This window comes from Myripristis murdjan, chromosome 11 (genome assembly GCF_902150065.1).
Source record: "Myripristis murdjan chromosome 11, fMyrMur1.1, whole genome shotgun sequence".
Taxonomy (NCBI): Eukaryota; Metazoa; Chordata; class Actinopteri; order Holocentriformes; family Holocentridae; genus Myripristis; species Myripristis murdjan.
The window spans coordinates 4,435,686-4,460,869 of NC_043990.1; the positions used below are offsets into that span (position 1 = coordinate 4,435,686).

Here is a 25,184-nt window from a genome sequence, read left to right on the forward strand (position 1 = left end):
AAAAAAAAAAAAAATTAAAGAAGCAAGAAATAATAAATGTCTTCTGTACTGTAACATTCACTCAATCTCTTATCTTTCATTTTTAATTTACCAAGACATTTTGAAGACACTTGATAACACACCTAAACTTGCCTTGTGTTAATTGTAAGCGACCTATTTTTCTTTTAACTTAATTTTATCGTTTTACTGTTTTTGCATTGTAATTTTATATTCTACTTTTTATTTTTTTGTTCTGTAAAGCACCTTGAACTGCACATCCTGTATGAGCGGGTCTTCATATAAAATAAATTTGGAGTTCATTATTATTGTTGATTATTTTCCTGTTTGCCTCTTGGAAGCCCCTGTCCTCTCTGACTACTGATAGATTATAAATTCCAAAATAAAAGCTTCTTCACTCCGAGATGTGACGCTCTTTGTTTTTTTCCTGATGGGACTTGAACGCAGCATCAGGCTCTAACACCCCATCATATCTACAGTTTCCAGTTGATGTGAAAATTCCCAGCAGAGGTCTGACGTTGTTTTAAAGACTTCACACCGAGCACGAGTTGGTTTACGTCTTTATTTAACAAAAGGTTCATTTTCTACAAACATAAAAGGCAGCAGTTTAAACGTCTGGTTTCATTGGGGAGGGATGGAATTAGAAAGATGTACATACATATTTATGTTTTTTTTTTTTTCCATTTAAATAAGAAAACATAAAAAAAAGGACAAGGCATATTTACATCGCTACCGTCGTCACCACAGGCTGCATGCGTCAACATGTTAAAGTTAGAGAGGTTAGGCTTGCTGTTTGTTTTATGCTGCCTGGAGCACCAGATGGGTGGGGCTTACACACCGACGAGTTACCTGGCTCCACCCATCTGGGACTCTAGGTAGAGTGAAACAAACACAAGAAAACACAGGTATAACTGAGTGTGTGTGTGTGTGTGTGTGTGCTTGCATTCACGAGCTGGAAGTCTGACTGAGGGAGTATGTACAGGTGAGAGAAAGTGTGTGAAGTGTGTGTGTGTGTGTGTGAGAGAGACAGTGAATGGCTGTGTTAAAGGGAATGTCTCAGCTAAGGTCGGTGGTTCTCAGCTGGTTTGGAAAAATATAGAAAACATGACACTTTCTTCTTCCCTGGGGTCACTTCCTGTCCAACCTGAAAAAACAAATATGTAAAAAAATAAATAAAACAATTTTTAAAAAAAAAGAAAAAAAAAAGAAAAGAAAAACTAAAAAATGAAAATAAAAAAGATATAAAAAGAAAAAAGAAAAATAAATAAAAGTAAAAATAAAATTGAAACATAAAAATAAAAAACCTTTCCCTTTAAAATAAAATAAAATAAAATAAAATGAAATCCCCCATCATTTATTTTTTTGATTTTTAAAGTGAAAAACCCGTCAGAAAAGTCCCACCAGCTGAGAAGCACCGTGTCATTGATCATCCTCAGTGGGACAGCGGCGTCCATTCCCAACTTTTGACAGCTCGTGCTGTAGCTTCATATCCACTGTTCTCTCCTCATCTTTTCACTTCTTTACACAAGACACATCTGTTCATATGAGATTAAAACAAACAAACAAAAAAAACAAAAAAACAAAGAAAGAAAAAGAAAAAAGGGGGTGATGTGTCCCCAACTCAGATGCATCGGCTGGGAGGAAAAACACAACAGTGACAAAAAAGAAAGAGCAGAAAGGAAAAGGAAAGAGAGAGAAAGCTTGACTGGTGCAGTTTTCACCGGCAGCCACGTTCACAGTCCTGATCCAGGAGATTTTTTTTTTTTTTTTTTTTTTTGGCCTCTCTGCATATGGATGCTCATGTTTTAGTCATTACTTTATGTCATTTCTTTGTAGAACGGCGGCACAAACAAGGCGCCCATAAGACAAGCCGGCCAGATGCTGTGAGTGGCACTGGGACAGAAAAAAAAAAAGAAAGAAAAAACACAACTTTCAGTCTCTGGATTAATAAACCAAATTCAGAAACCAGTTTTGGTGAGAAGAAAAAGGACCTGGGCCTGAGAGGAAGAAACGCTTCACAACGTTGATTTCCAAGATGAGAAAAATCAGTGAAAAATCCCTTCAACGGCTGAGCTGACCTTCTCCTTCTGGGGCTGTTTTGCTGTTATTGCTGAAAACACACTTGCTTTTATTCTGAAAATATGGTGACAAGGGGTTAATAGCTTTCTGTGAGTTGTCAATGTAAATTCTACATAAGTGTGTGTGTGTGTGTGTGTGTGTGTGTGTCTGCGGTCTGCTCAGACAACGTGGAGACAAACGTAGAAATTAAAATCTGTCCATCTGTCCACAATGAATTTTTTTTTCCTTTTTTTTTTTTGTTACTTTGTACTTTTTGTCGTCCAAAGACTTGGGGAGAGGAGGGAGAGAAAAAGATTTAAAAAAGAGAGAAGAAGAATAAAAAAGGGTCACATGTGGTAATAAACAAACAAAAATATCTACAGAGTGAACACTGATTATTTACAGCTATTAAATAATTCCTATTCAAAACGTGAATGTGGATTTCTATCAAAAAAAAAAAAAAAAAAAAAAAAAAAAAAAGAATTTGATGGATGCAGCATGAAGTAAGATTTGTGTCAGCCCGTTTGGAGGCAGTTTTTTACTTTTCTTTTGTCACGCTGACTCCACGGGAAACTGGTCATGTGTTGGTTTATGATGATTAATAATGATGCAGATTCTTGTTTGCATTTTTAAAAGCATTTGCACCTGGCCTGTCCTTTTAAACTAAAGACCCTGATAGTTTTCTGTTCTTAATGATTTGAGCTGTTCTAAGTGGGAAAAGGGTCACAAAACTGCCAGTTTTGTAATCGGCCACATATCGACAGTAAAGGTAAAACAACATGTTGCTTTGTAAAGCTGGTATCAGTCGATACTGTTGGTGCATCCCTGAAAATGAGGGGAAGACGTTCCTGGTGAGGAGCTTTCCTGCCTCAGATCTCTGCTTCTGCTGACTGTTAAAGCTGGAAAAGCAGAAATAAATCGAACATGTTAAAGACCTGCAGCTCCTCCAAGAGGTTTGAATCAAAAAGAACTGAAGGAATGGAAAAATTCAGCTGCAGAGCGCCTCTGCTTTAACATTAAAAACAAACTTATTTCAAATGTAACGGAGTTTCCCAGCTGATACACTTTAATTTCCAGGATTAAAGCTTCATCAGTTAATCCCGCTGATTTTCTTCCACTGTGCCAACATCATAATCTTACTTCATGGAGCAGCCGCTCTGGCCCCTCTGAGTGTCCCACCACAACACAAATATACAAACACAAACTGCACAAAAACCACGTTTCCCAGTGGGAGGATCAGTAGTGTAGTCGAGGGTTTTTTACGATGGATAAATGATGAGACTGTTTTCTGTTCAACAGGCAAACCCCTGCACAGTCAGCCGGGTTTAACTGTAATTGTAAATCGCAATATCAGTGCTCGACAATTTTTTAAAAATCGCATGACGCCGGCATCTCACAGTTTTCAAGACTTTCACTCGCGCTTGCTGTGGCTGAAATGGGTGAAAATGTTGATCTAAAATGCAGAAAGTGCAGTAAAATGATTTTTATTCCTCAAAATAAGATTAGCAAAATTGTGATCCTGACGTGAGATTTTCATTTTTGCTGGAGCTGTGCGACCTTACAGACAAGTTAGCACCGACACCCAGTCAGTGCAGAGGAAACTGGGACAGCGAGCTGCAGTTTGGGGTCGTTTCTGCTGGCATCCGTTTCCATACAAAGAACACATAAAAAAAAAAAAAAAATGCAAAATGGACCAAAAACCAGCTGGGGATAAATTCCTTGAACACAAAACTAAGAAACCATCGATTTTCTGTGCAAATTCATTTGTTTGCATTAAATTTTCCCATCTTTTGTACCAAGTGGTCGGCCAGGATGTACACAAACTACATCTTCACTCTGTCGCCAGTCCAATTCCCCCCTCCTGCACGTCTTTTCACGAGCAGTAACGTCATAAAGACACCAAAGCACCGTACAGTACCACGTTTGGCTCCGATGGTCCCGCTGGGAATCCATGATCAATCACAAACGGGACCACAAACCCACGTTACGCCGAGGAAGACTTCAGCTCTCTGTCCCGGGACGTCCTGCCGACAGTCCTCGCCCGCCCCTGCTAAGAACGCGTGGACTCTACACTTCATATAAACAGTACATTTCACAATTAAATATTAAAACGCAGCACGATTTGTAAGTGCGATGTGCTGCTGTGTCTGCAACTCACTAGACTCTTTTCATTTTATTTATTTATTTTTTTTTAGAAATATATATTTATGTATATATTAGCACATTATCTACTAAGGAGACATTGATTTAAATTTTCCACCCTGAACCTGACAGATCACACCGAGTCCCAGCTGTACTGCGGCTGTGACGGCGGTGCTGACGAGGGTTTCAACTATTATTATGGGTAAAAAAAGGTCTTCTAATTCAAATTAGTTAACAATTTTCCCACAAAGGAGAGAGGTGTATTTGCCGTAGAGGAGCTGGGATGATATTTTGGTGCTGTGTCACTGACCCGGCATTAGGATAATCTGGTTTTTTATGCCTCTTCGCATGAGATTAAGAGATACGAGTCTCAAGGTTTCCAGGTTTTTCCCTGACTTTCACCTCCTGCTGTCCTCTTTAAACCTTTAAACTTTCCTCTCCTCCTAAAACCTTCCAGCTAATCTGTTTCCATCACCGCCTCCGTCCCTCCTCCCTCTCTCCTTTTTTAAATCCCGTCTCCTAGCGATCACCATGGCGACGCCTCAGACGCCTTCCGACTGGCTGATGAAATACTCCGCTGTCTGTCGGTGGGCCGGTAAGGGTTGCCGTGGAGACGAGGAGGGAGAGGACGAGGACGAGGAGGAGGGGGAGGAGGCAGAGGAGGAGGCGGAGGAGGAGGAGGAGGAGGGGGAGGAGGGGTGGTGGTGATGCTGGTGGCGGCCTCGGAGCGACGTGTGGTTGCCGTGGTGATGGTGGCCGTGGTGGTGGTGGGCAGAGGGAGGAGGGGGCGGGGGGTCGCGCAGGGACGGCGGCACGGCGGAGGACTTGATGGGGACGATGCGCGTGTCCATGACCTCGCAGTCCACCTGCATCATCATCTCATAACCCTGAGAGGAGTTATACAGACTCTCTGCAGGGAGAGGAGGAGGAGGAGGAGGAGGAGGAGGAGGAGGAGGAGGAGGAGGAGGAGGGAGGGAGGAAGAAAAAAAAGTTAACAGTGGATCGAAACTTCAAGGGCAATGCAGCTGAGTTTGCATTTCTTTCTATTTATTATTAAACCTGACACGCTTCTAGAAAGCTCCAAAACCCCCAGGATCATTCATGAAGAAAAAAAAAAAATCATTTTAACAGCCAAAGCATTTAAAGAGATTTAATCTGATTATGAATTTAGTTTTGTTTTATTGATGCTTTCCATGCTCATTTTCATTTTGTTTTGCTGCAGTAACTCCAGGCCAACCCTCAGTGTGTTTACATGCAGCTTCTACTGGCTAACAACTGAAACTGTAAGGCTGTGACTAATGATTATTTTCAATGTAATATATCGACTGATGTTTTGACTAATCATTTAGTTAAAATAATAATAAAAAAAAAAAAAAAGCAGAAAAATAAAGCCAAATTCTGATGGGGAGTGATCAGAGCAGCCAAATAAAACCCAAAGTATTAATTTTATAAAGATTTAACAAAGAAAATGAAGATGATCACAGCATGTTAGTGATGTTAGTGAAGCTGGAATCAGACAATGTTTGGCTTTTTTGCTTGATAAATGAATAAAGCCCATTAAAGACTAATCAATGATCAAAATCACTTGATTTTCTGTGGATTGATTAAATTAGTTAGCTCACTAATTTTTTCAGCACTAACAAGAATACTGCAATGGTGATCATGAAAATCAAGAGTTTAAGTGCTAGACAAATCTCAGCATTACTAGATTTTATTTCTACATTACAATATAGAATGATGTCAAATTAGGAGTGTTTTTTCCAGATGGCACCTTTTCTGACAACGGCAAAGAGAAAAACTAATCGGACTCACCATTGACGGACATGGCCGGCATGACCAGCGACATCTTGGGCCGGCTCGTCTTGTTGTGGCTGATGGCCGGCAGCAGCAGGTGATCCTGTGGGGAGACACGGAGCACAGACCGGTCATGTTTCTGTTACGGGGTTACAGTCGGAGGATTACCACACGCTCTAGCTTTTCAGAATAAAATCTGTTCCAGTGTCAAACTTTGCTGTGGTTTTCCAACAGCGGCTGACAGGATGTGCTCTCGTGTCTGATTCACAGCTCATTTGCAGGGAGTTCAATTTCATGTTCTTTAAGACATATTCATTAACATTTAACCAAGTTTGAGACATATTTTGGGAAGATTCTTCATTTTGTTACTGCAATGAGCACTGCAGCAAAGTGTAAAGGTAAACACTGTACAATCAGTCTTGTGTTGAGGTCAATTACCAACTACACTAACAGACCCTTTTAGCTTAGATAGTGAGCTGCAGCTGGAGAAAATCTAACCAGGATTTTTCTTCCTTGCACAGAATTTGGGACAGTTTTGGGACAGATTTTTGTGGATTTTCTTTGCAGGTGCTTCAGGAAATAGTGTGGTTTCTTGTGTGCATGTAAATGTAGACCAAGAGTACTTTAGTGAGTTTGGTTAATCATTTTCCTGAAAGGTGAAGTGAAGCACGTCAGTGTAAAGAACGTACTGAGCTCAGCCATAGGTTTAGAGTGAATCAGTACAGCTTGACCAGTTTTGACAAGGAGAAATTAAAAGATGGATAAATGAAACTTGATAAAATGTCTGGAGATGAAGACCTCATAAATTCAAATTTAAGAGCATTTAATGACTTTTGATATTTATAAAATCAAACGTAAGAGCCGCAGACACCCTTGGTTTGTGCTGCTGCCTACCCGTCTGAAGGAGACAACGTAGAAAGTGTCTTCCCGGCGGTCGATGGCGTCGAGGAAGTCGCTGTAGGTGACCTCTGGACCAGGAAGCACCTGCAGCTGACTGCAGCCACAAGCAGGAAGCAGAGACAGAAACCAGGAAGACACAGAAGAAGAACAGTCAGAGGCCGGGCAGCAGAAAGCAGACAGTGCAGGCATGTGGCAGAGTTTTCTGTACCTTTCTAAGGAGCGGTGAGCCTGGATGGGCAGATATCTGGAGAAATTGGTCTTCCTCAGCTGTGCTTTCTGCAGAGGAAGGAAGTGAGTGGGACAATCACTTTAAACTCTACCCAGCATGCATCCTGTTTCATTTAGATGGCACTTTAATGACCCCAAGGAGGAAAACTGGTCATGTTTGCACACACATTTGATGCATTTGATCAGCTTCTTGCACAAAACTTGATATCCAAAAATATAATCTTTTCATCAGATGCACAGAGAAGCTGATTTCATTTTTCATATCCATACATTTTTGATTTTTTACACTCCAGTAACCACTGGCTTCGCTTTTTCCTTCATGTCACAAAATGAAACGGACAAAACTTGAGATTTAAAGTGTCTGTGCAGCCCCAACATGACTTCCTACGCTGTACTAAAACACGCAGACGACTGAAACTGAACAGAAACAGAGAAGCAGCAGCAGCAGGTACACCACCTGGGCGATCTTGGCCTTCTTGGCGATCTTTGGTTTTCCTCCAGACTTCTTCCTGTCAATCTGGTGGCGGTGGACCCAGCCTCTCAGCTCATCTGCCAGCCTGAAGATCACAAACACACACAGACAGCTCCTCTTAGAGAGATCAGACTAGGAGAAGAAAAACCCGTGCACCCGACACCCGAGATACACGTCCTTTTGTTTGCTTATTTCAGTGCAACAAAATTAAATCAAGAGGGAGCAGAGGTCACATTTGTGCCCTCATCGTTTGACTAAGTCACACATAATGTCAAACAACAAGGCTGGTTAATAACAAGAAAATAAAGATAGTATGATAAAAGTAATATCTATATGTACAGATAAAGATATAGATATATAAAAAATAGATCGTAAATTTCAGCGAATTTAAGAAAAGCCTCGGTTGCAAAATGTAGATCTATAAATACATATTACTTCACTGCCTTTTTATTGGGCGACAACATGAAGTTACTGTGTTCACCCTGAGCTCTAAAACCTGCCACAGCCGCACAGCGCTCAGTGTTTACAGAAAATATTTCTTATGAATGTAGGAAGGACTGTGAAGGATCAGCAGAGGAAACAACACTCACAGCTCATTAACACATTAAATCTGAGACATTATTTTAACCAAAAGGAGACCGTCAGTGACCAGCCTGCCGGTCTCTCTCAGCCTCTCCTCCTCGCAGCTGCCATTCTCTTCTGCAAAACAGGAAGAGGGCGCTGTTCTTCCAGAGCAAATGGAGCTAACGCTTCAGGGATGATGGGAAATGTAGTCCTGCACCCCTGCTGCAGGGAGAGAGAGGGGCTGACCTGAGCGACTCGGAGCGGTTGAACTGCCTGCAGTCAGACGAGGTGAAGTAACGGTCGATGTCCTGAAGAACCAGGTCCTTCATGTCACTGAACACATCGCTCAGGTTCCTGGAGAACACACACACACACACACACACACACATGAATACACACATACTGTTAACATGATGACAAGTAATAAGACTGTAGGGGGAACTAGGTTCTTTAAATCACTGCAGACAGCATGCAGGCAGATTCACACACACACACAGAAAAACACAATGTGCACACACACACTCACACAAAAAGTTATTCCACTTTCACTTCAATGTCTTCCTCCTCCTCCTCAGGTCCCGGTCGCCCGCCCGCTCCTCTAACTGAGTCATCTAATTACACAATGCCTTCACACCGTCCCCAACTCAGCAGCCCGGCTTTCTAACTGGCATTTCCCTGCAGCAGCCTGAAGCTCATACAGATTATTAGACTGCACACGTTCCAGAGGAGCAACAGGATTCACTCCTTCACCGACTCTGACCTGAGACCTGACACCGGAAACATCAGACTGTCTCCTGAAAAAGATTTGCTACCAGGACACAAAGGCCGCTAAAACACAACTACACATTTTCCACCTAGGTGGATAAACCCAGCATTTGCCTGCTGAAATGTTGTAGTGATATAAAATACCATATTTTGACTGCTACTGTTACTAGTCTTGATTTGAGGAAGAAAATGTGCAACACTTTCAGTATCTTACATCATCTTCCCTATTTTTATGATATCGTTTATCACAGACATTCAAAATGAACTGAAACATTTCAACAGTCACATTGTTTCGACATCATGTGCAGGTGTTTGCCCAAACTAATAATCATATTTTAAAAGTAAATTTTCATTTGAGGTTTAAAAGCAGTGACTCTTTCTATTCTCAGACAGCCTATTCCATTAACTGGGGTCCTGCTCCATAATTGTGCAGCTATGACAGTTTTTTTTTTTTATTCAATAAGTATGTTTTCGATTTATTTAAAGTTTGTTTCCCATCAGTCATGATTTTGCTGCAGGAGGTTGACATGTCTCCCCCACCTGAAGTGGTAAGCCTCTGTGGCGTCTCTCTCCACGTCTCTCTTCCACCTGTCCTCTCCGGCGTCCTCCTCCGTCTCCGTCTTGTCCTCCTCCCGGCTGGGAGGCGGCGGAGGCCGATGCTGCTGCTGCTGCTGTTCGATCTCCAGCAGCCGCCTTCCTGTGTACGACACCACGCCGTCGTGCAGCTTCCTGTCCGTGATGCTGCACAAACGACGACCGATGGGACTTTCGGTTAGAGAGCAAGCTACTGACGATGCGATTCCCAAAATGAAGTCTTTTCTTAATTCTTTGGGGCTTAAAAAAGCCAGAATCACAGCTTTTTAAGACCCTATAGAAGCTGAACTCTGATGATGTGATGGCTGCTGCAGTTTCTACCAAACAAACATGTTCTTTTGTTACGTCTGTAATAGAGTAAAACTGTAAAACTGAACTGTAAAAAAATTAACCGTACACTACACAAACACATCCACTATACAACCACACACTGAGCTGATGATTTAATGAATAAACTGCAAGTGTGTTTATGTCTGTTTTAATTGGTCTTACTAGACTTTTGCCTTTGAGACAATATTTGTTGATTTCATGTTGTTATACCAATTTTTGCAAATACAACAAAATACAGAGAACACTGAAAATAGTAGGTTTTTTTTTCTCTCTAATGTACAAAAATAACCAAACTGAAACTGAAAACCACAGTGCAAACCAAACTGTGGGTTTATTGAACCGTTACACCCCCAGTCTGTAATACAATTTGTAGGCCAAACTGCACATGCCGTGTTTTTAGTTCTGTCCAGTTTCCAAATATTTTGTGATTAGCATTTCTCCACTCGATTTTAACTCCTAAACTGACCCCTGATCTGCATGTTGATTATTTTTGTCACTATGAGCTGGCTGAGTGTTGACGCTGCAGTATTCAGGGGGCTGACAGCATCTGTGTGTGTTCCTCAGTGTAGAAAGAGTGTGTGGCGTGCAGATTACCTGACGGGCCCGAAGCTGAAGGTCATGAAGAGCAGCACGGCCATGACACACACCGCTCTCTTGTTGTTGGCTGCCGAGTCGCCGCCCTGCAGCCGAGAGGAGGAACAGGATTTTATTTCAAGTAAAAACTAAAAAAAAAAGGCCAACCTACACTCTCTCTGGTGCTATGATTACATTCTACTTCGATAAAAAGAAGATTCACACATTTTGATTATTTGTCTTGATTCGCCCTTTATTGCCATTCGACCTCTGCACCAATTAACAAACTGTTTACTAATCTGTGAGCATAAACATCGATGTGTCTCTTCCGTCTTCCTGAACAGGTTTTACAGGCTTCTCTCCTCTGAGGTATTTTATTTTTCTGTGCCTCTGTCTCTGGTTTCCTGCTTCTCTCTAACAAACTTCATCTGATTCATTCCGCTCTTGCTGCTTGAAAGCTCAAATCGGTGGCAGCTGCATTATGAAGTCCTCTGTGTATTAAATGAGCTGACTGAGTCTCCAGGGCTGCAGTCAGTCTGCAGCAAAACCAGCTGAGTGTTGCTGTAATTAGACTTCAGGGAAAACTGTGTGGCTTGTTTGGTCTTCATTCAGTCGTCTGCCCCCTGTCTTCAGTGTTCCCACTCTGCATTTTTAACTGCTATTTCAACATCAATTAGTTTATTAGTGTATTGGTTTTGAGATGTTAGTATAATTACGGTAAATAAACAAGAACATTCCCAAAAAAAAGACTGTCTGACGGTCTATCTCAGCCTCCCCTCTGCATCCTCCACTTCGTCAGCAGGTGGGATTAGGGAGGAAATCGACACAAAACAGGAATTAGGGGGGGCGCTGTTCTTCCAGAGCAAACAGAGCTAAAGCTTTTTAAAGTGTGTCTGGCAGCTTCTGACAGATGGTGAACGGAGTGAAAGTCTGATGGAAATAAAATCACTTTGGACGTGTTGATCCTCTTCAGGAAAGAGGTTGGCTAACTGATTAACTGACTGATTGTTTCAGCATCTGCAGGGTGAAAGCACGATGTCTCCGGGTGTCTTTTTAAGGCATTTAAGGCTGTTTTTGGACAAGTAATTGTTTCCTCATTTAACCCTCTGAACCCCAAGCAGTTTTGGGCGTTTTCTGCTCACCTCACATTTTGGCTCACTGTGGGCTTGTTTTTCTGCTGCACCTCTATGGAAACAGCACAGCTGTGGCTATCACCTGAAGCCATTCAAAAATGTCTCTCACACAGTATGAAAGAGTTATAGTGCCATAAATAATAAAAAAATAAAAAGGGCAAACTGATTTTTTTGGATAATTTATTTTACAAAAATCGAGAAAAACTGGAATAAATGTACAGAACACAAGTGTCACTGATCCAGAAAAAAAAAAGAGTAGGGCTTCACATGATTTATTTCCTGAAATATAAACATTTTTCCAACCTGTATAAACTTAGGCGTTTTTACTGCCTTGTGCCCTTCCATGTTACTACCGTTGCCAACACACTGAAATTCAGTGAATTTTTGTCACACGACTGTTGGGCTCACCTGAATCAATCAAGATGTCTCAGATCCGCTGAAGACCACAGAATTTTCTGTTTTTTGAATGATCTGGATTGAGTAAATGACTATTTTTTGGCGAATTGTTGAATGAAGCATGTATAATAAAACGATTTGAATGAAAATCGCATTTTTAGCCTTAGTTTCGTCCTTTTTTCTACCGCTAAACCGAGGTCGGACATGTTGCATTCAGGGACCGTCGGAAAATTCAAATTCCAACGAAAAAATAGGTTTTTAAAGCTTCCAGCTATGATGAACAGTTGAATTTTGGCGATTTTTTAAAAAATACATGTCTTTCTATCCCGCCCGTGGGTTTGGGGTTCAGGGGGTTAAATAAACATTTCAGGTAAGTAAAGATGAGTACTTTTTTTTGGTCAAGGGCAGAGGTACAATCTAGGTAGAATTTCTTAGTAATGTTAGAAATGTTGAACTTGACTAAAAGAAAGTGATAGATTAATGAAATCAGGAAAAAATGTTGAAATTAAATTTGACTTTTAAGGTATAATATCTATAAAAATTGAATTTAAGACATTGTAAAACTTAATAATGACACTGTGTTAAAGACGTCCTCACCTCCTTCCCTGCCAGTCTCTCCCGCAGCGCCTGGTTCTCCCTGCGGAGCCGCTCGTTCTCCTGCTGCGCCTCCCTCAGCTGGGCCTCCAGGTTCTGCAGGTACTCCTTCTTCTTCTTCCTCGACTGGCAGGCCGACTCCCGGTTCTTTATCATCCGCTGCTGGCGCTTCAGCACCTTCATCTGAGGAGGAAGGAGGAGGAGGAGTGAGCAGAGGATTTTGCTCATGCACTACATTCATCTGACGGTTGCGGTTACTCGTTACTTTGCATAAGAAGCTTTTCCATGCAAAACATCAGATCTGCTGCTGTTAGAGAGTAAACCAGCCAACAGGATATGCAGTTTCAACATTAAAATACTTCTTACATATTAATAAATCAATAATTTAACTCTCTGAACTCCATTTTAAAGAGCATATCTCTAGACTTTTAAAGGACTAAAGATTTGGCTACTTTTAAAGGACTTTTTCCACCACATGTTTATTCCAGCTGAACCATGCCTGAAAAACTCCAGGGCCCACTCACATCGATGTCATTGCAGTTGTTGCCAGGCAACGTGGTGGTTGCCGGGACGATGGGTTTGCTGGCGGGTGGGACCGCGGGGCTGGAGCAGTGCTGGGCGATGCTGGGAGAGACGGGCTCCATCTTGACGATGGCCGGAGCCGAGCCCAGACAAACCGACGGAGACAGGACGACTGCAGGAGAGACAGCAGAGCGTCAGCGCCGGCACAGTCACACGCTTAGTTACCTGTGCAGGTGTGTGTGTGGCCGCAGCAAGGCACTGGTGCTGCACTATTATAGCATTATGATAATCCAGATTATTTTAACAAATAATGTGATCATGCATATTAGCTGAAGCTAGACGTCTTATATACATCACGTTTTCCCTTTTTTGTGGCAATGCTGTATGTATCGCCCCTGTCAAATAAATATTAAAATAAATAAAAAATAAATATAGTGCATAACAACTTGTCTTGAGTTGAAGAAGGAAAATGATCGTGTTGCACTTTTGTACCTTTTCAATGACTTTTAGGGACCAGGGTTGGGGCATTGTCTTCTCTAATATGAGGCCGCTTTTCTTTTTCCAAAGTTTTCTCTTGTTCTTTCCAACTGGAGCTGCCTGCTTCTTAATTTTATATTTGGCTAGGATTGTTCATGCTTAACAGAATTGCCTGATACACCACACAGGGACTCTTGAGCATAATTAACACTTCACTTTCACAAAATTAGACAATTATTATAGCTGGCAACAAAACCGCCATGAACAGTTTATCTATGATTCACTGTGCAGAACCTGCTAGCGAGGTAACAGCTTCCCACGGGGGTCTCCGAGCTAAGAGTTAAACTAAAATTAAAAACGGTACTATGAGGCACTCTGCATCCACAAAATGGCAAACAGTAGGAAAACAACAGAAAAACAACTCAGGTCCCGATGGGTGAGAGTAAATTAAATAGAGGAGGTGGAAACCTCGTAATGATCAAAACAGAAATGTTTAATTTGCTGAGATCAGTGCCTGAAACTAAACAGCACCTCAAAGCAAAAAAAAAGACACAGAAAACAGGCTTGATGATGCAGCTAGGATGACAGTAGCTGTGGTTACCAGTGCTAATCAGTTTTGATATTATATTTGTCTATCTGTATTATTATTGAATTAATACTTTGGGTTTCTTAGGCTGCTGGTCACACTTTAGGAAGACACTTAAAGACATCTGTTTGGACCCTGAAAACCTCCCACTGGCATTTTTTTTTTCACACTATATAAATGAAATGATTAATCAAAACCATGATTGGTGGATGATGAAAATTTGGTGAGTCTCTCTGTATTTGTCCACTGCCTCCCTGCACAGTTAAGTGCACTGTGTCTCCTGAGAGCAGCCGTATAAACTCACACAGCCGCTAAGTGGGCGAGAGCCGCGGAAAGGGAATGGGAGGAATGTGGCGATGTTTTTCTGCAGGAGGTGAGGGTTATTATCGGCTAAATGGCAGCAGGGCAGCGCTGATAGACACAACTCACTGTCTGCAACGCGACAAAGAGCCAGGCTGCTGTGTTTTCTGCCGTCAGACAAAAACACTGACATGATTTACACTGAGGCTTGAAGCTCTGCCTTTGTAATGTCTGATATGGGATTATCCTTGAGAAACTTTTCAGATACGGTGACAAAGGACTGGGACTAAACAATTAACCTCGCACAGCTGTACATCACAGTTTGATTATTATTGAACTTGGCAGCATTTTCATTTCGTCTCCTTTCGAGAACGCCCACTGGAGTTCGAGGAAGAAGTGTGAAAGAGCTTTATGTAACATGCAACAAGTTCGATAATGCCTTTTTGTTCTCCAAAACCTCAGAAGCAAGTGCTATAATTGTGATATCTGGTGAAATAATGGTTAGCTATGACTGTGCATCCCTAACAAGAGCACAGAGGATAAAGTCAGTCATTTGCATTGGATACGCCTGGCAGTTGTGCAATATGTTCAAAAAAGACAAAACAAGCTGGAAACCTGATTCGCCTACGACATAACCTCATGTCACACAGTGTAGGTTTGAATTTTGCCTGCAGTGTTTTGAATCACCATCATGAACCCCCCTCATTCCTACCATTCAAAAGACATAAAAAAAAAAAATCTGCCTGCCCACTTCCCCTTGTGCAAAAAAAGAGAAAAAGAGAAAGAAATATGACTGTGGCGTTGCATAACTCGCAGTTATATAATATGGCCTTCTTCTTGCCAGACATGCAGAAACTCCAAAATACAGGAGAGGAGGATCCTCCATGTAAACATGTGGTCTGAACTTTGTGAGCACTTGGCAAACAAAGACGAACGGCTTCTCTGCTGCTGCACGTTTGGCTTCAGTCTCAAAGTTTTTACCGTATTCGACTCTTCCCCAGAATGTTAGACTTGTCAGGGCAGAAAAGCCTCAGAGTCATTTCAGTATTAAGATCATCACAAGACGCCAAAACTCTTCACTGACCAAACTGATGAAAACATTTTACTGTTTACTTTAAGGCAGAGTGACCCACCTCACCTTGATTTAATGAGCGCTTAACTGCCTCAGCGTATTTTTAACCTCCTCTCTCTTTTGTATTTTATTATTTGAGTGTTTTTCATCATCTAAACTGTTATTTTGAACTTTTTGTTGCTTCTGATCTCTTGTATTGATAGAGCACTGTGTCCACGACAAATTTCTCTATGGGACAATAAAGTATATGCCATTGTATCGTATCAAAGAACATTTCACACTGCAAAAACGCAAAATCTTACCAAGATTATTTGTCTTATTTCAAGTCAAAAATGCCTTATTTCTAGTCAAAATATCTCATTACACTTAAAATAAGACATGATCACCTCAGAAGTAAATTGTTTTTAGACAATTTAAAATTCGCTTGTTTCATTGGCAAAATTTGCCAGTGGAAAAAGTGAAAATTCACTTGAAGTAAGTGAAAATTAGCTAGAAACAAGAAACGAATTTTGCCAATGAAGCAAGCAAATTTTCACTTGTTTCAAGCAAATTTTCACTTGAAACAAGAGACAATTGTCTAAAAACAAGTTACTTCTGAGGTGATCATGTCTTATTTTAAGTGTAATGAGATATTTTGACTACGAATAAGACATTTTTGACTTGAAATAAGACAAATAATCTTGGTAAGATTTTGAGTTTTTGCAGTGCATGTCCGGGTTTAAGACTGTTTTTCTCTTTCTGTGGTCAGAAGGAAGCTCCATCCTATCAGAGGTGGACGGCACTGATCAGCTGATATCTGGTATTAAATAAAACACTCAATATCAGCACCATACGCCAGGAAACCAACATCAGTTCAGCCCCACTGCACACACATATTAACAAAAGCAGTGTAAAATAAAAGAAAATAAAAATAACATGAGCACGTGGAAAACGCAGCCCTCCCTCCCCCCCGTCCGCTCACCTGGTCGGGTCTGGTCCATGGTGGGGAGGCCCTGCAGGATGAGGGTCTTGGCCGGGGCGGGGCTCTGCGGGACGGGGAGAGAGGCGACACACACCGGCCGCGGCTGGATGGGCGGCTTGGCGCTCAGGATGGTGCTGGCCTTCAGGGAGGTGGAGCTCGGCAGCACTGGAGGAAGACGCGTTTTAGCCGTCAGGTTCACGTTCTTATCACATTCAGATCGGCAAATTGGTTGAGAAACCGAGCTCTTCACACAAAATCGATGTTCCTTTATACAGGGTGACCCAAAAAAACGGGAATTTTTGAAGTGCGTATTGGCAGACATGAGCAAGTGGCAGCACAATTTTTAAAAAATGAAAATTCCATCATTGTTTCTTAAATGGCATGTTTTAAGGTTTCAATTACTATGAATAAAATATTTTTCTTCCATCACTCTTGGTTTTATTGGATTGTTAAAAAGTTCCCGTTTTTTTGGGTCACCCTGTATATTAATTTATAGGCAAAGAGCTGACAAGACATATAATTAAGGTATCATCATCTGGCCATTTGTTTAAATTAGAAAACTGAGATTTTGGTCCAACAGACAAGAGATTACTTTTTCAGATTTTTTACTGTGTACAAACAGATCTACAAGATTTCCACACCAGATGGAGAAAAAAAAACAGATGCACCATGTGTGTGTCAGGCGGAGGCGGCGCTCAAGTCAAGTCAGTGTGTTTAGACAGCACATTTAAAAACAAACAGTGTGATGAAAATAATTAAGACAAAAAAACATACATACACCACTAAAAACACATACACTCGGCTGACTCTCTTCTACACTCAGTGCCTCGTATCGATGCAGCTCTACAGCATCTTCAAATACCCACATCACTGACATTACAGATAATCAATACTCATGGATCAATCCAGGGTCAAGGTCAGTGCTCACAAGACACCGAGCCTGCAGGTTGTCATTATCCTGCTCTGAGCTGCTAGAAACTGTGAGAACTGAGACGCAGAGACAAACTGGCTGGAACTGGAAACCACTGAGTGGATCAGAGCCAGAGCTGTGGCTTGGGAGGAGCAGAGAGAGAGAGAGAGAGAGAGAGAGAGAGAGACATCGAGGAATCTAAACTTGTTTAAAGCTGCTGCTGTTAAAACTGTCAGCTCATTGACCCAAAAAAAACCATGTAAACGACAAAGAGAGGCATTTTTAGTGAGAGTATATCGGGTATTTAAGTAACAATCCTCTTTCCTTTGTCTGTTCAGCCGTGGTGGCTGTCACTGCTCAGGCTACCCACCCACTTCTTCTGTTTTATTCCTAACAAACCATGAATGTAAAACACATCACTTCCTGTGCAGCAGGAAAGAGCCACCAGACACCAAGTGTGGAGAAGAGACGATGGAAGAGATTCATGGACTGGATACTGAACTACTGTATCATTCAGTGATGGAAAGTAGCCAATCGGACATTTATTAATAGGGCAATATCACGGATTATGACTTTAATACCCCCAGTCTGGAGCTTTAAACTCCTTCTGTTTTCTCAAATGTATACATGGGGAAATCTATCTGACAGCACATAGGTATTTATGTTTTTAATATAATGTTATTGCTTATACTTTGACCTGCCAGTACCTATTCTTGAAATCCACTGATACAGCAGTCCTTATGTACACACTCATCTTATCAAAGTGTACTCAAACTACAACCATGTGCATACACAAACAGAACCTCTATACTGTATGTGTGTGTGTGTGTGTGTGTGTGTGTGTGTGTGTGTTGCCTGAACTTGGATGTGTCAGCTGCTTTGCTGCTGTGAACACACACCCAGTTAGCAAACCTCGCAGGAATGACATCTGTGTTAGTGTTCGATCAGCACAGATGTCTGAGGGCCAGCAGACACACTCATATTTTTAGACTCATATTCAGCAGCTCTCAATCTGATCGACTTCATGCCAAGAAATAATGAGGATTTAGTGTTTCACTCGTGGAAAAAAAAATCACAATCAGCTAAAAACTGGCAGCAAATATACAATGGGACTGAGACTGGTGTTGTTTTTTAAAGCAGATACCAGCCGACGCTCAATGTCTTCTGTCATGTTGATGCATCCATCATTAGATTCAATGGACAGCCGCTGTATAACTGGCCAATATGTAATCAGATCCATGTAATCAGAAGTGGCCGATCATGTAATAATGATGTAATAATTATAATGTTAAACTCGGTACCTGCAGTCTGCGTCTCTATCCCGCTGATGACGGCTGGGATCTGCGTCTGGCTCACCGCGGGTATCTGCGTCTGCGGCTGGGGCGCCGTTGTCGTCGTTGCCACGGTGACCTCCATGGAGCCCAGCGGAGGCGACAGCACGTCTCCGTACATGTAGGGAGGCGTCGGAGGGTTTTCCCCCTTCACTGTGATCTGGGCCGATGAAGCAGAGACAGAGCAGATGTGAACATGCTGCGTGTGTTCTGCTGCTGCTGTTTCTATCATCTTCACCTGGTTGAGCGCTGCTGTCATGAACACTGTTATTCAATCATGCACCATTTTTGCTTGTCATCTCAACTGTGTGTGTATGTGTGTGTGTGTGTGTGTTTTTTTTTTTAACAGGCTTCCCTTTCTTTGTTTTGAAGCGACCATTTATACTTTATTCCAATCTCACCTGCATTAACATTTCATTTTCTTCTCTTTTATGGTTTTTCCAACATGGTGGTGGCAATTTTTTTTTTTTACATATTACACAAAATCAAAATGAGGTTTTTTTTTCTGTGATGCACCTTAATAATAGGCAGGTTCTGTGTACTCATGTGTTGCTTCATTCATAATGCTTTTTGTCACGAGCACTTCACAGGTATCATGGTGTGTGTGTGTGTGTGTGTGTGTGTGCACTGTTTACGCTGCAGAGTCAGTCACTTTGGTGCAGACAAGAGGGGATTTTAAAGTCGACTGAAGCCAGTAAAGTGAGGCAGCGTTCTTCAGCAGGATGTCATGTGACTTTTTTTCTGACCATCTGAACCTGGAAATCTACTCCATAAACAGCTTTTTCTTCTTTTTTCTTCTATTTTTCTTTGTTTGTGACACTTAACTGGCTTATTATTCTCAATTCTCCTTTTTCCCACGTCTCTCTCTCTCACACACACACACACACACACACACCTGTGGGTCTGGTGATGATGCGGAGCAGTCTGACTCGAGGGATGACGCAGGGGAGGGAGGTTCTGCTTTCACCTGAAACACTTCAGAGACACAGACACACACACACACACACACAGGACACAGTAAAAACACTAGAAACTGAAGAGCACATTCTCCTTCTTTGTCCAACAGTTTAGTTACATGTGACACACAAAAATAACAGAAGAACGTACACATTTCGACAGGCAGGGGCTGAGTTATCGTCATTTCGTCTTTCAGCACAGGACTGTCGCCTGGAGAGAGAGAGAAAGAGAGAGAGAGAGAGGGGTTACTTGAGGGCAGCTTGGCAGGCTGCTGGCTAAATGTACCCCTCACTGATAAGCTCAAAGCTTGTCAAAAACACGTTTCCCATTTCAAAACACACTGAACGAAGCTCTCTGACAGAATTTCATTGCTTCTGTCACCTCAGCAGCCAAAGATCAGAACGAGCCGGAGCTTTGTGAGAACATGAAGCTTCACGTGTTTTCAACCGAGCAAACGACAGCCGGTGCTTCCCCCTGTAACAGGCGGAGCGGAGGAGGGGGGTTTTCTTTTGTTTTGCTTTGTTTTGCTTCCACATCTGTCTCAGATTTGGTTCTGCACAGGCAGCGTCGCTGAAACTACACCTGAAACTACACCTTTACTGTATTTTGATCCCATGTCTGTTTGTGCTGAGCCAAATTATCACGTAGGGTTAATATTGTGCTCATTTGTCTAAGCACTGAAATTAAAAGCAGCATTTTCAGTATTATCTGTTACTAGGGTAACGGAAATGAGCTTTTGAAAGACAATACTGAAACCTACAGTTTTAGATGAAAACTCCTGCCAGCTGATATCTTTAAATTTGAATATTTTACGGGAAAAAGGCCAAAATATTTCAAGCATTCAGCATCACCCCAAATTTTATTCTTGCCCTCAATTATCATGGGACACTCTCCTACAAACACTGATACTGATGCTACAGAATGAATGAACAAATTTCTTAGTTTCACGTATTTCTGTCATTATGGCTCTTTTAATGACAACATAAACAATCAATAGTGTTGATGTAATTAAAACTGCACACACTTTCAAACAAGAATTAACTTAAATTACTTGCATAATCTTACAAAATCAAACCTTCAAATGATTATCATCATACACTGTCATGCATAATCTGATCCAAAAAAAAAAAATCACACTGCGGTTAATTTGAGTGCACGGCTTCACATCAGTGTAGTGCTGATAAATCATTTAATAAATAAGCAACCAGACAAACTGCATCACATTTATCTGAACGGAGGTGGTCAGCAATAACAGGCGGATTATTTTTTATTAAAAAAGGAATCGAGGACAGTGTCATCACGGCTGTAACACATTAAAAAGTAGGCTGCTGGGTAACCGGGTCATGTTATCACTGTTTTTACTGTTATCACTGATATCACTGTTATCTGAGCCATTCAGAGGCCAGGGCAGCGGGTATTTAACAACACTGGAAAGAGCTGCTACATTCATCAGTATGTATAATAAAATATATCTGAATAATAATAATAATAATAAACTACATTTTCAGTAAATTAATAATAAAAAAAAAAAAATCTTAAGTGACAATGAAAATAATCGTTAGTTGCAGCCCTGCCATAATCAGTTCCCTGAAACACACTAAAGGCCTCAGGCTGAAGGGAGATTTGTCGTCTAAATGTTCTCATCAAGGCAAACACAGTTTACCGCAACAGGCTGCAAAACTTCACGACTGCCTGCTCTGGCAAACAGACGGTGCAGGGAAACTGAGGGGAAAGCTCTGACTGCTCATCGATTTTTCTGCACTCAGCTCCGTCATGAAAAGGAGGATTCTTACACCTCGAGACAACGGAGACGCTGACTGAGCTAAAAGGGGAAGCCACTCAATATTTGAGAGGCACTCAGGGATATTTTCAATTCTGTTTTTTTTTTTTTTTTTTTTAAACTGAGGCAGGAGCACATTAAGGTTCAAAAAGGTTTCTCTCTCCTGCCTCTTTACCAAGATTTTCTAAATCAAACACGATTAATCCCAGGGCAAACAAGCATTTACAGCATGTTTTGTTTTGTTGAGGCACTTGTTGGTACAGGAACTGAAGCGTATTCTACTGTAAACTCACTGTGGACATGAGCATCACCTGCAGGCCTAAAAAAAACACTTAGGAGTAAATCTTTCCACAGGCCAGGACAGGAAGTATTTCATGTTTCAGCAGTGCGAGGCAAAACGCTGACTGAGCCGGTTTTTTAACGTTCCCAGAGTCTCACTGTTGTCACGGTCGGCGGCCCTGTACCTGTGAGGAGGTTGTCGTCAAGGTGTCGCCATGGTGATGTGGGGTTGTCGGGATCGAGGGTCAGCACGAGGTCATTGTCGAACTGCAAGGGGTTGGCAGAGACGGGGGGAGGGGAGAAGAGAGGCGAGGAAGGAAAAGTTAAGAAGGAAATCAGGTCAAACTACTTCTGGATTAGTCAGTGGGTCAACTGGCAAGAAGCCTGTGTGTGTGTGTGTGTGTGTGTGTGTGTGTGTGTGTGCCAGCTCAACTGAGATAACCCACGGACAGATAATTACCCCAATTACCACATGAGTCATCTACTCTCTCTAGCTTCGAATCAGGATTGCTCTGCTGCCTGTAAATTATCTGTAAGTATCTGGGTCAGATTAGAGTTTTTAATTTTATTTATGGTAATGCATTTCACAAACAAACATGCTAACATGCTTAGCAAGTATCCCAAATACCGATTCAACATGTTTAGTTTTCCAAATCACGTCTTTCGTCTACATGTCTCATGTTTGGAGTGACTGGACTCATGAGGATTTGGCATGAAAACATCTATCCAGCAGCATCTGTTTGGATCGTTATATTAATGTTATTAGCACTGAAAACCTCCCGTCTCACTGCTAAAGGTGAAGAGAAACGCTACAATGAGGAGGCATGATGAGGTTTGATGTAATGTTCAAACGATTAGTCGATCAATCAACCAATTAATTGTTTCTGTCACGCAGAAAAAAGGGAGACTGGTTGATCAATATGACCAAAATGAAGATCATAAATGTGTCGGGTGCCCTTGGAAACAGGCAAAACAGAGTGCCAGTGATTGTTTTTATCATTTATGAAGTAAACGTGACAAGCATTTGCTGATTCAAACTTCACTAAGATGCTACGATCGTCCTCCTTTCCTCCATTCATAACTTTATAAAATGATCACTTTGTTTTTTTGGCTGCTGGTCAGACTGAGGAAGACATCTGACAGCATCCCTTTGGGCTCTGATCACTTCCCCATCAGGCTTTGGCTTTATTTTTCCAAACTTAACAGATGATGAATCGATTAAATTATTTATCGTAAATCAAAACAACAACAGACAATGAGAATAATCATTAGTTGCATGTCAAGATAAAGAGTTTTGTACACTAAAGCAGCCACCGTTACACAGGCAACTTTGTGCCATGATTGGACAACACACATCTGCACATCTTGGCACCATGTTGGAAATAAGTGTTTTTGCTTTGCCTCCGTACCGCTGTGTTGTATTTCAGCCCTCTGCTGAAGTCGCCGTCCTCGCCCTCCTCCATACTCTCACACTGGAACAGGCAGGCATCTGAGGGCAGACACAGACACATGAGCTGAGAGCAGATGCACATTTGACATATGCTGTGACAAGAGGAAAAACAAAAATAATAAGAGGAGAGCCGGCGAGGGGATGACGGCTCCTGGAAAGATGAAAAGATTCATGCTCCTCTCATGAACAGACTCTGCAACATGAGACTAGAAACTGCTGTAATAAAAACACTCGGCCAAACTTCTACGAGTCTAATGTGTTTTTATTTTTATTTGAAAATCAAATCACCCAAATTACCTGCTTGAAAATGATCTCTTTCTACCTTTTATTGAACAAGGAAGTGTAAATAATAATTCAAACTAATAAAACACCAAAGCCTCTTGAACAAACCCATCCCTTCCATCAAATAAAACTTCCTTTCCCATTGATCCTCCATTGTTTTTTCAATGCTCCCTCCTGATAATTATAGCAACCAGACATATTGATCAGTATGGAAATTCAAATCATTTTGTGTATTATTAATATATCATTGATTCAGGCATTCAGGCGTTCAGGCAGCAGATGATATAAACTGTTTCAACGACGACGAGCACCTTGACACCTCGACCCTGTCCACCATTATTTCTCCCATCATGCCCTATTTGTTCTGCTGAAGTGACTGTGGACTTTGAGCTAAAACAACCAGGGAAAACTTCAGCAGTTTATCCGGGTCATTTCCTGTCACAGAACGCTATGAATCATAAACATGTTCCACTGGAGAGCACGGCTTCACACCAGCTGATGATTTTTCATGTCAACATAACGAGCAGATCAGGAAAACTGACTTCATTCCCACTTTGTCACCCGTTTTAAAACGTATGTACTGCACCAAATAACATGACATAGCCTAATCCCCAAAGAGCATCAAAAGCAAATCCTCTTTTGTCAACTCCTTCGGGATCTTTTTAACCCCTAGAACCAAAAGCCGTTGAGACAGAAGAAATATAAGAAGCGAGGCGGAAGCTTCTGAGATGAAACAGGGTGGATTTAAATCCCCGAGGACAAACAGCGTCAACAGCAGAGATCGTATATCTGCCCTATTCTTATATATCCTATTGTATGGAACCAGCCGACGGCGGCGTCTCTGTGGGCTTCAAGACAAAAAAGATCCAGATAGAGCTAACCAGGATGGGAAACAAACCAACAACATGCTGGTAAATTTTGGCTAAATCAGTCGGTAAAATAGCAAAATAAAATAAATTTTAGAATGTTTTAATTGCTTAATCGATTACTCGATCAACACAAAATTAACGGATTATCATTGTTTCAGTCGCTTATCAAGTAAAAATAAACAGTATCTGGTTGCAGCTTCACAAATGCAAAGATATATTTGCTTTTCTCAGTTTCATATCACTACACAGTGCAAATGAACAACTTGTGCACACCTGAGTCATCTTTAAGCAGATGGAGCCAAAATAGACCAAACGTGAGCTTCCCGCACATTGCCTCCTGATTTTATTCACAAAAGAAACGCAAAGTTTCGGTCAGAGCCTCCGGCAGGCATTCATGAAACAAGGTTGACACGCTGATATACGAAACCTGGAATAATCGATCAAATGATCAGAAAGTGACACGTGACAGCAGGACTTTTACCACGTCATTTGCGTGGTGACACGTTTCTTTAGTGGTTTTGCATTTCCAGCAGTGTGCGGGATCACCTCTTTTCTACACATCAACACAACAAAAACCAGCAACTGTTCAGACTAAAGACGAAATTTGAGGACATCGCTTTGGGCTCTGGGAACTTATGATTGACACGATTGAAACTATTTCTCTCATATCGTCATGATATTTTTAATTACCTGTGTTATTATGCAGATAAAACATATTTAAATCTATTGTGAGAGCTTCCTCTGGGAGAAAACTCAAAACAAGTGGATGTGAAAAACACTGTGAGGTTTCATTTTGTTGTTAAAAATACACTTTTAACTGAAACTGAAAACTACATTTAGTACTCACTCGACAACACATCCACGTGGC

General features: G+C 41.5%; 1 protein-coding gene across 2 annotated transcripts in view; it reads right to left on the bottom strand.

Moving 5' to 3' along the window:
• Positions 1-1,516: 1,516 nt before the first annotated feature.
• Positions 1,517-25,184, bottom strand: part of atf6b (activating transcription factor 6 beta) — a 28,918-nt gene continuing 5,250 nt past the window's right edge. Inside the window, exons 2-17 of one of the 2 annotated variants that reach the window (XM_030063071.1) lie at positions 23,125-23,204; positions 21,901-21,982; positions 19,807-19,866; positions 19,595-19,674; positions 18,670-18,859; positions 16,459-16,623; positions 13,065-13,234; positions 12,544-12,723; positions 10,439-10,524; positions 9,461-9,661; positions 8,402-8,509; positions 7,577-7,676; positions 7,100-7,167; positions 6,886-6,985; positions 6,010-6,094; positions 1,517-5,107 (exon numbers count right to left, since the gene is read on the bottom strand). In XM_030063071.1, the coding sequence (XP_029918931.1) occupies positions 4,740-5,107; positions 6,010-6,094; positions 6,886-6,985; positions 7,100-7,167; positions 7,577-7,676; positions 8,402-8,509; positions 9,461-9,661; positions 10,439-10,524; positions 12,544-12,723; positions 13,065-13,234; positions 16,459-16,623; positions 18,670-18,859; positions 19,595-19,674; positions 19,807-19,866; positions 21,901-21,982; positions 23,125-23,204 (2,123 nt within the window). In that variant the 3' untranslated portion in view covers positions 1,517-4,739. Of the gene's footprint in view, positions 5,108-6,009; positions 6,095-6,885; positions 6,986-7,099; positions 7,171-7,576; positions 7,677-8,401; positions 8,510-9,460; positions 9,662-10,438; positions 10,525-12,543; positions 12,724-13,064; positions 13,235-16,458; positions 16,624-18,669; positions 18,860-19,594; positions 19,675-19,806; positions 19,867-21,900; positions 21,983-23,124; positions 23,205-25,184 lie in introns of both variants that reach the window. The other variant, XM_030063070.1, reaches the window with a different exon arrangement.